The sequence below is a fragment of the Protopterus annectens genome, chromosome 7.part0 (genome assembly GCF_019279795.1).
Source record: "Protopterus annectens isolate FY-2018-M chromosome 7.part0, PAN1.0, whole genome shotgun sequence".
NCBI classification, from domain to species: domain Eukaryota; kingdom Metazoa; phylum Chordata; order Ceratodontiformes; family Protopteridae; genus Protopterus; species Protopterus annectens.
In genome coordinates this window covers 276,551,644-276,564,110 of record NC_056739.1, presented here as the reverse complement: position 1 = coordinate 276,564,110, position 12,467 = coordinate 276,551,644, and the positions used below count along the sequence as shown (strand labels likewise).

General features: G+C 36.6%; 1 protein-coding gene across 3 annotated transcripts in view; it reads right to left on the bottom strand.

Moving 5' to 3' along the window:
• Nucleotides 1-3,619: 3,619 nt before the first annotated feature.
• The window catches only part of LOC122806392 (forkhead box protein P4-like), a 1,692,547-nt gene continuing 1,683,699 nt past the window's right edge, over nt 3,620-12,467 (bottom strand). For all 3 annotated transcript variants that reach the window (XM_044076752.1, XM_044076754.1, XM_044076753.1), the window contains one exon: nt 3,620-10,794. In XM_044076752.1, coding sequence (XP_043932687.1) covers nt 10,650-10,794 — 145 coding nt within the window. In that variant the 3' untranslated portion in view covers nt 3,620-10,649. The remainder of the gene's footprint in view (nt 10,795-12,467) is intronic.

Sequence of the window (12,467 nt, the reverse complement as noted above, 5' to 3'; positions counted from 1 at the left end):
GACTTGTCACACACCCATAAATCTGACATCTATAGGTTTACAAGAGCTGAAAAATATTTCTACAGGACACCCCATATGCATTTAGTAATGTGCAATTTAACATTATGAAAGCTGTTATTAAGCTTATGCCACTACTGTTGCACACTTTCCTCCCAAGAAGGTTTGTTTCCATGTCCTGAATCAAAACCATGTTTCAAAGTTATATCAAAAGCTTTGCAAAGTGTTTAAATCTAAAACTGTTTTTGAATTGTGATAACTTCTGAAGAAATCAAGTAGGGTATGACTTTCAGACTGTATACCAACATAAGAATATGAACTTGTGATCCAAAGGTTATTGAAAGATATTGCATACATTTCAAATCACAGATGACGTCTGTCAGTTACAATAACTTGATAATGCAGTATAGAATACATAATTCAGATTATTCATTCGTCATTAAATACAGTACAGGACCCATTTCTTGATTAACACTCAATAAGCCTTTTGGAAACCTGGGTTGATAAGTAACACTTACATACGATGAATATATTCTGGAAGGGCATATGCAAAGCAATTTTAAATAACCAAATATTTTTAACCTCATATTTTGTTATACAGTAATGCCAGTGTACATAAAATCCAACATCCCATGTGTTTTACTCTCAAATAAATGTAACTGCACTTATACGATGTGAAGATGCTGTCTTACCACATTAATGCTTATCCACACCAATCAAAAATAAGCACTACATTTTTACATGGCTGAGATAATTTCAGATACAGTTTTAGTCATCCAATAGCAACAGGAAAATGGTGAGTTTGGCTGACATCTCCACATCTGACATGCTGTCAAAAGAAATTGCAGTACCATTTGAAACAAGAAAAAGAAATGAATCAATCAAAATACTTTTTACAAAATTCATTAAAATAGCACTACAGACACCCACAGAATGAGATCAATTTTTCACCGTAAGCAAAATATACGCCATCCAGAAAGGACATCTCATTTCACAGAATTATATTGTCATAAAAACTGCACCCACATAATTTTGGGAAAAGACTGTTTAGAACAATGGTATAAGTGCAGTGCTGACCATAATACAGAATTTCATAGTGTAGCAGAGTGCATCAAGTTATGGTATGGATTTGACACTACTAGTGAGTTGTGTGAAAAAACAGTGCAGAATGTGAACTCATGGTATGAATTTAACACTACTAGCAAGTAGTGTGAAAAAACACAGTGCAGAATGTGAATTTGTGGTATGAATTTAACACTACCAGCAAGTTGTGTGACAAAATGCAGTGCAGAATGTAAATTCATGGTATGAATTTAACACTACTAGCAAGCTGTGTGACAAAACGCAGTGCAGAATGTGAATTCATGGTATGAATTTAACACTACTAGTAAACTGTGTGAAAAAAAACACAGTGCAGAATGTGAATTCATGGTACAAATTTAACACTACTAACAAGCTGTGTGACAAAACGCAGTGCAGAATGTGAATTCATGGTATGAATTTAACACTACTAGTAAGCTGTGTGAAAAAAAACACAGTGCAGAATGTGAATTCATGGTACGAATTTAACACTACTAACAAGCTGTGTGACAAAATGCAGTGCAGAATGTGAATTCATGGTAAGAATTTAACACTACTAGCAAGCAGTGTGAAAAAAAACTGCAGAATGTGAACTCATGGTATGAATTTAACACTACCACCAAGCTGTGTAAGAAAACACAGTGCAGTTTGTTCTTATGTTTGCTAGAAGACTACAAACGGCACATTACTATTTGTAATAAATGATTTGTAAGTAGTGAAAACGGCACTACAGTTAGGCCTATTCCTTAAAAAAATGGACACTATCATTAAAAAGTACCTTTTGACGTCATTAAAAACTCTCACCTTGACACTAGAAACATACCTGTAGGTCAGACAGGCACATCTTTTTGCTATCAAAGCATTGTACCTGTGTGACCTGCAGTCCGGGTGTGCATAATCACTATGCTACCTAGTGTACAGTCTTACCCCAGGTAAACAGAGTCATCCTACTCTGTTTTGCATGAACTGATCCTAGTACATACTTTTTGGGTTAAAAGATGAACTACTCTTTTAAGCTTCAGACATAAATGCATTCATTCAAAAAGAAAAACATTGTGCTAAACTTTCTCTCACTCACAAAAAAAAAATAAATAAATAAGATTCAAATCTGGCAACTGAAATACAATTTCAGTCATAACACTAATCATCAGCAGACAGGTACTTTTATTAATCACCAAAAGTTACTCCTAAAAAGCAAGGGGAAATAAATCAAATTATTTGGTTAGATTTGGAAATCAAACATACTGAGCATTACTTTATGATTTGGCTGTATCTATGAAACAAATGTAACTGGCACTAAATACTAAATGCTATCAACCTGTTTTCTTGTTAATATAAATACTCTAATGAGGTACTCTGAAAATAAAGCGATAGTTAAGTTGCATTAACCAGAATTCTCAGTTGCAGAACATTATTTTTTTCATTAGCAACTCTTCTGAATATTGAGGCAGATTTTTAAGAAACTGACATTAGATTAAAGCTATGCTTTTTTTCCCCTTAAATCTGGCATTCATAGGGAACCATACCATGCTTGCAAGAGCATAACTTGAGCATCACAATCTTCATTAGGCTCCCACAGAGAAAGAAGAAATTTTTGGTTTACAGAACATAAGCTCATCTTAGACGTGTGTGGTGCCCACAGTGAAAAGGGTATTTATGTTTGTGTTATGTTTGCCTTCCAAACAGGCAGATCAGAGGCCAGAACCAATATAGAACAGGGAGAAGAACACTGTAAACTTAATACGTTAAAAAAATATAGCTCACTTCATGGCACTGTTTCATAAGTGAAAAGATTAACTATTTCCCATAGTGATTCATATTTTCTTTAGATGATCGGGAGGGGTAAAATGCACAAAAATGTATGGCTCAGCAAATGTTCCTAACTGCCATTATCTGTTCAAGGAACACTGTCATCACTGGTCCAGGTCTTCAAAAATGGGTCGAATTTATAAGCCACGTAATGTATAAGGGTTCCTCCACATATACTATGTCTGCATTTCTTCAACAGATGTTCATAGAACATCTTCAACAGATGTTCTATGAACTCTTGTTTAGTCATCAGATCACTTGATCAAAGGTGCTGGTGTAAGATCGTTATAATAGCTGGGATGGAAAATATATCCTTTCACTGCTATTGTGTAATCTCTGAGATGGTATATAACTAGTGGGGGGCAGCCTCGCAGATGGGGTTGCAGGGGAGCTTGCACCTTGGTAAAAACAGTACTTTTTGATATGCATGCACCAGATACATGTTTTAGAGCATCATGTATGTTGAACTGCATTTTGAGTTCTGATCACGTTTTGTTGATCATTGCTGCTGCAATGTTTTGCAGTACCAATTATTTTACATACAGCCATATGTATGTATATGTGTATTTGGATCTACTTCATATGTTCGACACTTCAAAATGCTGAATTTCATATGGCTGAGACCATATGATCGACATTTGAAATGTCGGACATATGAAATAGAAAAGTAAAAAACAAAAAACACTTAGCTAAACACTGCTAGCAGGGGGGGAGCCCCCTGCACCCCCTGTAACTTAAATATACCAACTCCGAGATCGCACTACAGTGCAGGAATGGAAATCTTTCCATTCTGCACTGTACGGAGATACCAGTCCCGCATTGTCAGTATTTCAAATGTCGATCATATGGTCTCAGCCATATGAAAGTTGGCATTTTGAAGTGTTGGCAATGTGAAGGGGACCTGTGCATTTACACACAGACACACACACACACACACACACACACACACACACACACACACACACACACACACGCGCGTGAAAAACTCCTTTCTTCTAAACTAACATGCTGATAATGAGCTGGGACTACGCTTACCTTAGAAACTTTTCAGATCCATGCAGAAGATTACATGTCCAGCTATAGTGATACTTTAATGAAAGACTCCCACTCACTTTTACAATCAGACTTCTAATACATCATTTCTGTTTGGATCTTAACAATGTGAACAGGCATCCCAAATTCACATCTTACATATTGTTTGGAACTAAAGAAAATATTTGGTAGTCTGTTCAGCCACAAATTAAAATATCTGCCCTTGTCATTTTACATAATGTGCTTTTTTATCATGGCACTTTTAGACTTCATGTCCACTTAACTCATTAAATCTGTCAAATCAGCATCATAAGATGACAAAGATCAGCACTCCCCAATTTATGAAAAGTAGACTTTATTATAAATAAAGCCCATTTTCAGTTTCTAAACAATGAACAGTCAATAGGTGGACTTAACTGCTTTATCAATAAGTCATTCAGCCTAAAAAGGATATTTGTTGGTACAACTATGTACTACAGTCCCACACAACAAATCTAAAATGAGAAACAAAAAGTATGTAACTTTGGCTTTAACGAGTGAATAACACTAACACTGTTGACTAACAGACGTAACAACTAAATCTAAAATTAATAAAAGATATATTTGGTCTGTACCATTAGTCCTAAAATGGTCTTTGGTAAATTCAAAAATAAAGAAAAACACAGAACAGCTTACTCAAACCAGATAATCTGTACTTTGTACAGCTTATAAGGAGTAGTTATTTGGTTGCAGTAGCTCAGCAATAGTAAGGAAATGGTCTGAAGCAGCACCTCCACTTGTTGACCTGCTGCAGCCTAGAACCTCAGCCCTAATGACTTAGGTATGCTGCTTTCCTTAGATGCACACCTTGGGAAAGTGCACAAAAGGAATACTTCCACGACAGGGGAAAACTTATACATGGTATACCATGCCCATATTCTGTATAGCAGTAAACGTTATGAAGTGCCAGTGCATATTATGCTTGCTATAGCCCTGGTTTGAGTCTTTCCATCTTCTCTTACATGCTACATGACTTTGAGCAAGTTACTTAACCAGACAATGTCTTGCTGTTTAAAGAGGTATCTGCTGCCTACTGGGCATTAAGATTAAGCAAATGAGTGAAAAACACTGCTACTGCAAGTGTGTTTGGCAACGCACTGAACAAAACTGTTGAGCGCTGCAGCAGACTTAGGTGTGGTCATTTACAGATTTACAGTAAATTTTACAGTAAATGTGTTGCATACCATATAAATGACCTATGAGATTAACTTTTAGTGAGGAAAATAGCCAAAGAGACAGACACTTCAAACAATCTTGCTAATCTCACTAACACACCAATTAAAATGACCATGTGTACATAGCGAAGACCACCTTTCTCTCCACCCCTGGACAAAACTTTTATCAAAATATTTAACTTTTTACAAAAGGTATGTCAAGATTCAAGTAATAAACTGACTTGACAAACTTTGTGATGTTTTTATAATACACTAAAGGACACAACAATGGGTCCAAAGGAGACTACATAGATAACCCATGGCAGAGGTTTAAATATTAACTTTAAAACCATCCATGTAACATATATCCTTTACAGCTAGGGCCTCTACTCTCAACCAAATAGTTTTTATATGCGTCAGTTGTAAAAAATAAAGTCTGAGAATGTTTTCTTTTTCTACCATTAAAATTATATTTATAATGTGGATGTTATGTATGGAGTTATAAATGAACAGCAAAGCAACAAAATGAAGGAGCTACAACATTTCTCTATGATCAGCAATTTGGAATAAAATGTTTTCACAGTGGGCTTCACAATATTTCAGGGATATAAATTAGCACACATTAAGCTTTAAACACTATACATTAAGAAGTACTCAAACAAATCGTACTTTCAGACGGAGTTTAGCTTGCATTACATACCAGTGATATCTTGTCATTATACTTATTACTAATATTACTAGCCTACACTGGATGTTACTTCTGTACCATTCACAACCTATTACTTGTCTTCCACTAAATCTCATGATAACAGTCTCTGCTAGGGTGTCACACACTGAAACACCAAAGCAAATAACTTACGAAGGGAGAAGAATGCCAGGGCATTTACATAATGAATTCATATAACTTATGCAGGCTTCACACAGCATAATTAGGGCACCATGTGTAGTAGACTAAAATGTTTTTCAAAGCTTTATTTGGGGGGGGGGGGGTTAACAGCTACTTCAGGTAGAATCTATGACCTTAGTAATAGTTGCTAAAATGCCCTCCCTGCAAGTATTAGTGCAGAGTGAAAATAAACTGACAAAATTAGCAGTCCGCAAACGTCATTTAAGACTTGTCAAAATCAGCTAAGCAAACGTAGTGCAAAGCCTGTTTTGTGGTGACATCTAGTGTAGACTTTGCACACTACTTGCTTTACAGTAAATTCATTTCATTTGTAAATGACTCACTGCTGTTTGGACAAATTTAAACGAAGACTGCCTGTACTGTACTGTTTGTTAAAAATAACCGACTTTAAAATGAAAAGGAGTTTCCAGACAAATTTTCATTACTGTCCTCTGCTTTGGGAAAAGTAGGTACAAATTTTTCCATGCATTTTATAATTTTAGATACATTGTTCTAAAAAAATAAAATGTGCACTTCTGAACTACAGCTTCCATGAGTATTTGTTAATCCCAGCTTTGGTAAAAAAAGTTGTTTTGGAAGGCAACACCTGAACTCTCTTATTTCCCATCACAGTCACAAGACACTATTTCAACATTGTTGCATCGACTATTGTCCTAGAAATATCAACAGAAACAGGAAAATTAAATGTTCAGTTTAGGCAGCTCTTCTCCTACAAACTTAACTGCTAGAGTAGCCTACCAGAAGGAAAACAAATCACAGCAAACTACATCACATGTGAGGCCCTGTACCAGTCTGTTCTAATTCCTCAGTTAATAAACAGGGTCTGTCTAGCCCCACCTCCCCCAACATCACCACACTAATAATGTATTTATTCAAAGCTATTTATGGTAAAATGAAATGCAAAAAGCAAGGAAGTTTGCAGTTTAAGTGGGCCTTTACAATGCTCAGAGAATAGGAATTAGATTTTCTTTTGACCATTAGTGAGCTTGAAATTATCAATTAATTTCAACAAATGAATAGTATTTCTGCACTACAACAATATGTTGCTGCAACGAGGCTTTTACAGTGGCAGAGCATAATTAGCACTTCAGAGAGTGTTTGCTGATGAAGATAAATAAAGCAAAGGCTTGATGTAGGGCTGCAGCTTGCAGAGAATATCAACTACCAGAAGACATTTGCCACATTTAGATGGCAAAAGAAAAAAAATGGTTTGATCTGATGAGCACAGACTGTAACGTCTAACGCAATTATGCATATCTTGAAGGCTTTCCCTCACAGCAAAGGAAGACAGACTAAATATATCGACAGACTACACGTTAATTTTCTAGAAATATGTCACACCAGGAAAAAAAAGAGAAAAACTGTCTCTACAAATTACAGATCAGAAAATTAGGGTCAAGCTGCAGCATGTTTCCCCTGTAAACTTAACATATCTCTACAGAAAGGCTATTTTTAATTATTATTAATATTTTACCCAAACCTGGCGAGCAAAGCTGAAACAAAGTATATTGTCTTAAATGTTAATTCTGATTCATTTTGTTAAGTAACAGAGGAAATTTGCATGAGATTCTAAAAACAAAGCTTTATATACCTTGTCGTAATAAAGGTCTTTGGCAAAATACGCATACTGAAGAATTCAACCAGAAGTATGTGGTGATAAACTTTCAGCTCAGATTTTTTGGTTCTCACTTCTTCTGACTACAAACTGACCTGTACTGTCAGTATACATATTAAAGGGGAAGAAATGCAATTCACGTGCTGCTCTTGTATTTCTGGAATTTCTTTCCTTATCAATGAAGTCATGCTACTAATAAAGGAGAATAAAACAGAACACCAGACTAATTATAATTAATGACAATGGTCTGGATCTGTAATAAACTGTCAGTACTACCATCAAATCTTAATAAGTCTCAATACAGACCTACTATCTGCTTTGTACTTGGAAATGAACATAAGCCCATGCAGTGCAAATGATAGTGTTTTGGTGTTCACCTTACAATGTCTCTGCCTCTCAGTGTCAACTCATATTCATAAGGAATAAGTGCAACTCCAACTTTTTTAAAACACAGGTCTCAGGGGATGTCTCTGAGAATACTAAAGCTCATAAAAGCTAATTTCGAAGGGGATTGTGCTCAATACCCTTAACCACATTTGGAACCCAAAGACAAATAAAACAGTGACTTATTTAGTATGTTTGGGAACTAGCGTATGCAAGTACAAAGCACAGAGTGAGAGAGAGATAACTCACACCAAAAAATGCAGCACAGGTAATCAGCACTATGCATAGCTACCATAACTAAACAACAAGCCTAAGTAACACATGTTCTGTTACATATCAGATTTAAATCAACCACACAATTCATAAAATGGAGATTCAGACTTTTGTAACTTAAATTTTCACTGTGATGTCTGCTTCATGTATAATTTTAAATTACAATGGGGAGACTGGTGTAGAATTTTTGTTTACTAAAAAAAGAGGGACCTGCATTAATCCTCAGTGCAAAAACTGCCTGAAAATTATGCATTTTCCATAAAAACTGATAACTGGTTTATGAACTTTAAACTCATTCATCCACAGAATACATAAAATGACAACACCTCATACGTAACGTGATAAAATGACCAGAGAAAAAAATTACAAAATTGATGCTAAATGTAGATGGACTAATAGATTACATACTCATAATGCAAAGTCAAAGGTTGTGGATATAAGCAAGAATCTGCACTGATGTTGCTTATGGTTTCTGCTTGGTATTTCAGAGACAGCATACAGTTTTGCTGACAATCTCCTGGATATACTGCTTGATAAGCTTTGTATCATGGAGCCAGGATGACCTCACATCATTTAGGTCTCCTACTTTGACGTACACATGGATTTCATTTCCCATAAGAAAACATTACTTCAGCTTTGCTAATAATTTATGACGACCCAATGTCTACAGCTAGTGTAAGGAAACTAGGCACGCCCTTCATTTCTTGCCTGCTACCTGTTCTGTTTTCAGGGTTGCTGTTGCACAGAAACCTTACTAAATCTGCTTCTACTACTTTGAAAAATTTAGGGAAACACTGGGGTATTAGAATGTAAGATCGATTCTCTGCCTATAGAAAAGTGCATTTCTGAATACCACAGCCACTGACAGGCATTTACTGGCCCAAATTTTAGCAGAAAGGCTATTGGAGCCGAGAAACAATACTATTTAATAATATATGCCACTAAAAGAAAGTACAGCTCAACACAGAAGCATTAACAGTAGTCTGTCAACCTGTATTTTTGTGGGACATTTTTACTGACCGAATTCACTTGTAGGGCCCCATTCCAAAAACACCATAAGCTACAAAAATGGTTCACAACCCACATTTAAAAACCTTCTGTGGCACTAAATTTTAAAGGCGACTGAAAGATGCAGGTGTGTGTTTTGTATATGTTACAGTACCATAAGTATCGAGCTGAAAACAGCGTAGCAACAGACAATCATCATTATAAAACTGTCACAAAGCTCACTCTCATTTGGTTTACATATTATACAATTTGCTGACTTTTCAACCAATGTAAAATGAACACTTTCATATGTGGTAAATACTATGCATTTTGGTAACCAAATTACCATTCCCCTCATCAAGAAAAAATGAGCACAAAATACTATATTTCACTAAAATGACTTTCCTTCAGAAAAACAGAACTAGTTTTTAATCCATTCCTGTGGAAACCTCAATGACTTTAAACCCGGGACTGGGCTCTCTGATGCCTGGAATGCCTAAAGCTATGTGTGTGCCAGTGCCCAGCATCAAAAGTGAGGTATCTTTGACAAACTAAAACAAAATGGGAAAATATACACCACCACCACCACTGTTTTATCACCCATAACTGTCCTGTGCCTGGAAGCAGCTGAAAAAGGGAAAACATGAGTGATTGCAGGATTTACTTGGGCCCTGCCTGCTTTGGCGACTGCCCCAGGTCAGTTTCTGAACACAAGGAGGTGAGTGCTATTAGGGAGACCAGGACAGACTTTGGCATAAAGAGGTCTACCCAAAAGATCCAAGCAGCACTTTTTGCAGCACTCAAAATCCAGAGACTCAGGGGCTGTAATGTCTGCTCAGATGTTCCCACGAAGTTACCCAAACTTGATTTGTAATAGTTACTCTTACATAAAAAAAAAATCTTAAAAATGAAGCTGCAAGAAAGTCAATGTCTTTTTTATACAGTTATGCAACCCCCTTTCTCTAGCAGCATATCAAATGTACTGCTGCTCATTAGAAGGCTGCGAGGTCAGTTTGTCGAAGATATTTTCATAACACTGAGTAAGGTGTTAAGAGACAGGAAAACTGTTGCTGTCTTGATGAAATGTACTGAGACGTTTCTTCCTGAATTTTTTTATTTTTCAGCTTGGGTGACGAAGTGAATTTCAGTCCAAAGGAGAAAGTTGGACTTACTACACTTGCGACTTTTTTTAAACTGCTACAGAGCAGATGCTTTATTCAAGTCTTGTGGGTCTGCAGTAGCAGCTGAACTTGTCGTGCCATTGTGTAATGCTTCGGTATAAGTGCCTTAGAACGGACAGTGTTGTGAGTTTCTGCAAAGCAAGTAGAAGGTCCGACCCTGTTTAAAAGTTGAGGTGCACACTGGAGAACTCCTACGCCAAATCTTCAGCGGGCATGTCCTCATCCAGGTCCCTGTCATCATGGATCATTAAATTCTGACTGGCTGCTGCCAACGCTGAAACTGGTCTGCTGCCATCTTCTAGCTCGGATGGCTCCTCCTTTACGTGTATCTGCTGGCTGAATTTAATAAAACACACATATGCATTAGTTCTGTTATATCAAGTACAAAATACCTCAATCTTCTACGAATAATTAATTTTAATTTATTTTCATTTTTGTCATTATTTAAAACAGTTGGTAGGGCATCATCGACAAAGTTGTTAGCATGAGGACAAGCATTTAATGTAAATTTCAACAAATAACTACTCTGTATTATATTTACTGATATTTTATAAGTACAAAAAACATCTTTGTATTCCACTGGAAACATCTACTGCTAAGCTGCTCATAATGCCCACTCAGGAATATTACTGAAACCACTGCTTGTAAACCACATTAGTGTTACAGTATTTTCCCAATGTCATCTGTACATCATGTCGAATTCCCCATACATTGTTAATTAAGCTTTGCTACATTACCTTTTGGGAATTTAATACTAACGCATCCTTTTAAAACATAACTGCCTGTTTCTGAATAGCAGAAGAAAATGTTACTGAACTGTTGGTTAAGGCCAGTCTAACAGAAAGGTTTTGAATGATCTGGTAAACTGCTGACTTTGGCAAGACTAATGAAATGGTTTCAAAGTGGAAATATTTTCAAGGATCTGGAAGGAAAGAGTTAAAGTGCTGCATAAATGGACAAACCATCAGGACATGATGGGCTTCCTATGGGACAACAAGCGGAGTCCAGAAAAGCTGAGCACTGCTTCAACACTACTCTTGTGCAAATATATCATAATCTACCAGAAGCAAAAAATAAAATAAAAAGTATAAATTATTACTCTTACGCTACAAAAAATGAGTACAAAGACAACCTGGGAAAATACACATCCCTTTAATGTTTTTTTTTTTTTGTTAGAAAAACTGACATCTGGGGAAGAGGACAATTTAAATAAACAAAAAATAGTCTTTCAGAATCAGGCAATACATCTCCTTGGATAGGAGCTTCAAATGACTGTAATCCAATATTATAAGTAGATGATCGGTTTACATGCTAATGTGACACATAAGCAAACTAGCAAGGCTTTTTGCTTCAGTGTTCAAGATGAGGTTGACGAGGTAATGTTAGGGACTCAGTAAAGGCCAGAATCATGTTGACATTCTGCCTGCTTGTGGGGCGGCAGGATCCCCATCTGCAACATCAATGACTGGGGTTCAAACAATGGAGCTGGACACAATAAATTTGGAAAAGGCTGCTGAATAAGTGACTTATGTCTAGGTCTTCTCCATTATAGAAGGGTGTAAGGAATTTTTCATAGGTAGAACATCCATTGAAGGAGAGCAGGACCACCATCGGTGTAAAAAGAAATCAGCCTAAAGTGATGCACTAGTGCACACAAATGGGAAACACGGAATGTCTAGTGGCACAAGCAGTGGCCACTGGGTTCTGTATCAAATACAGCTGTCAGGTGCTCTGATACATGAGGTACACAGAAAAAAAGTCAAGGAACTAACTACACTGCAAGTGTTACAATTCCTGTTCTGCCTGGACTCACAAAAATGGGATGCCAATATTACCAATTCCTTCTGAAAACTATGCATCTCCCTCTGGAATGATGTGTGGAACCAAGGATAGTTAATATTAGATCAGCTCAGGGAGACACAGACACTGACATTTTGCAGCCAATCCTGGGGACAGAAAGCAATGATATCAAAAATGTAGCCATATAAAAAACAGATGGCTCTCAGGGG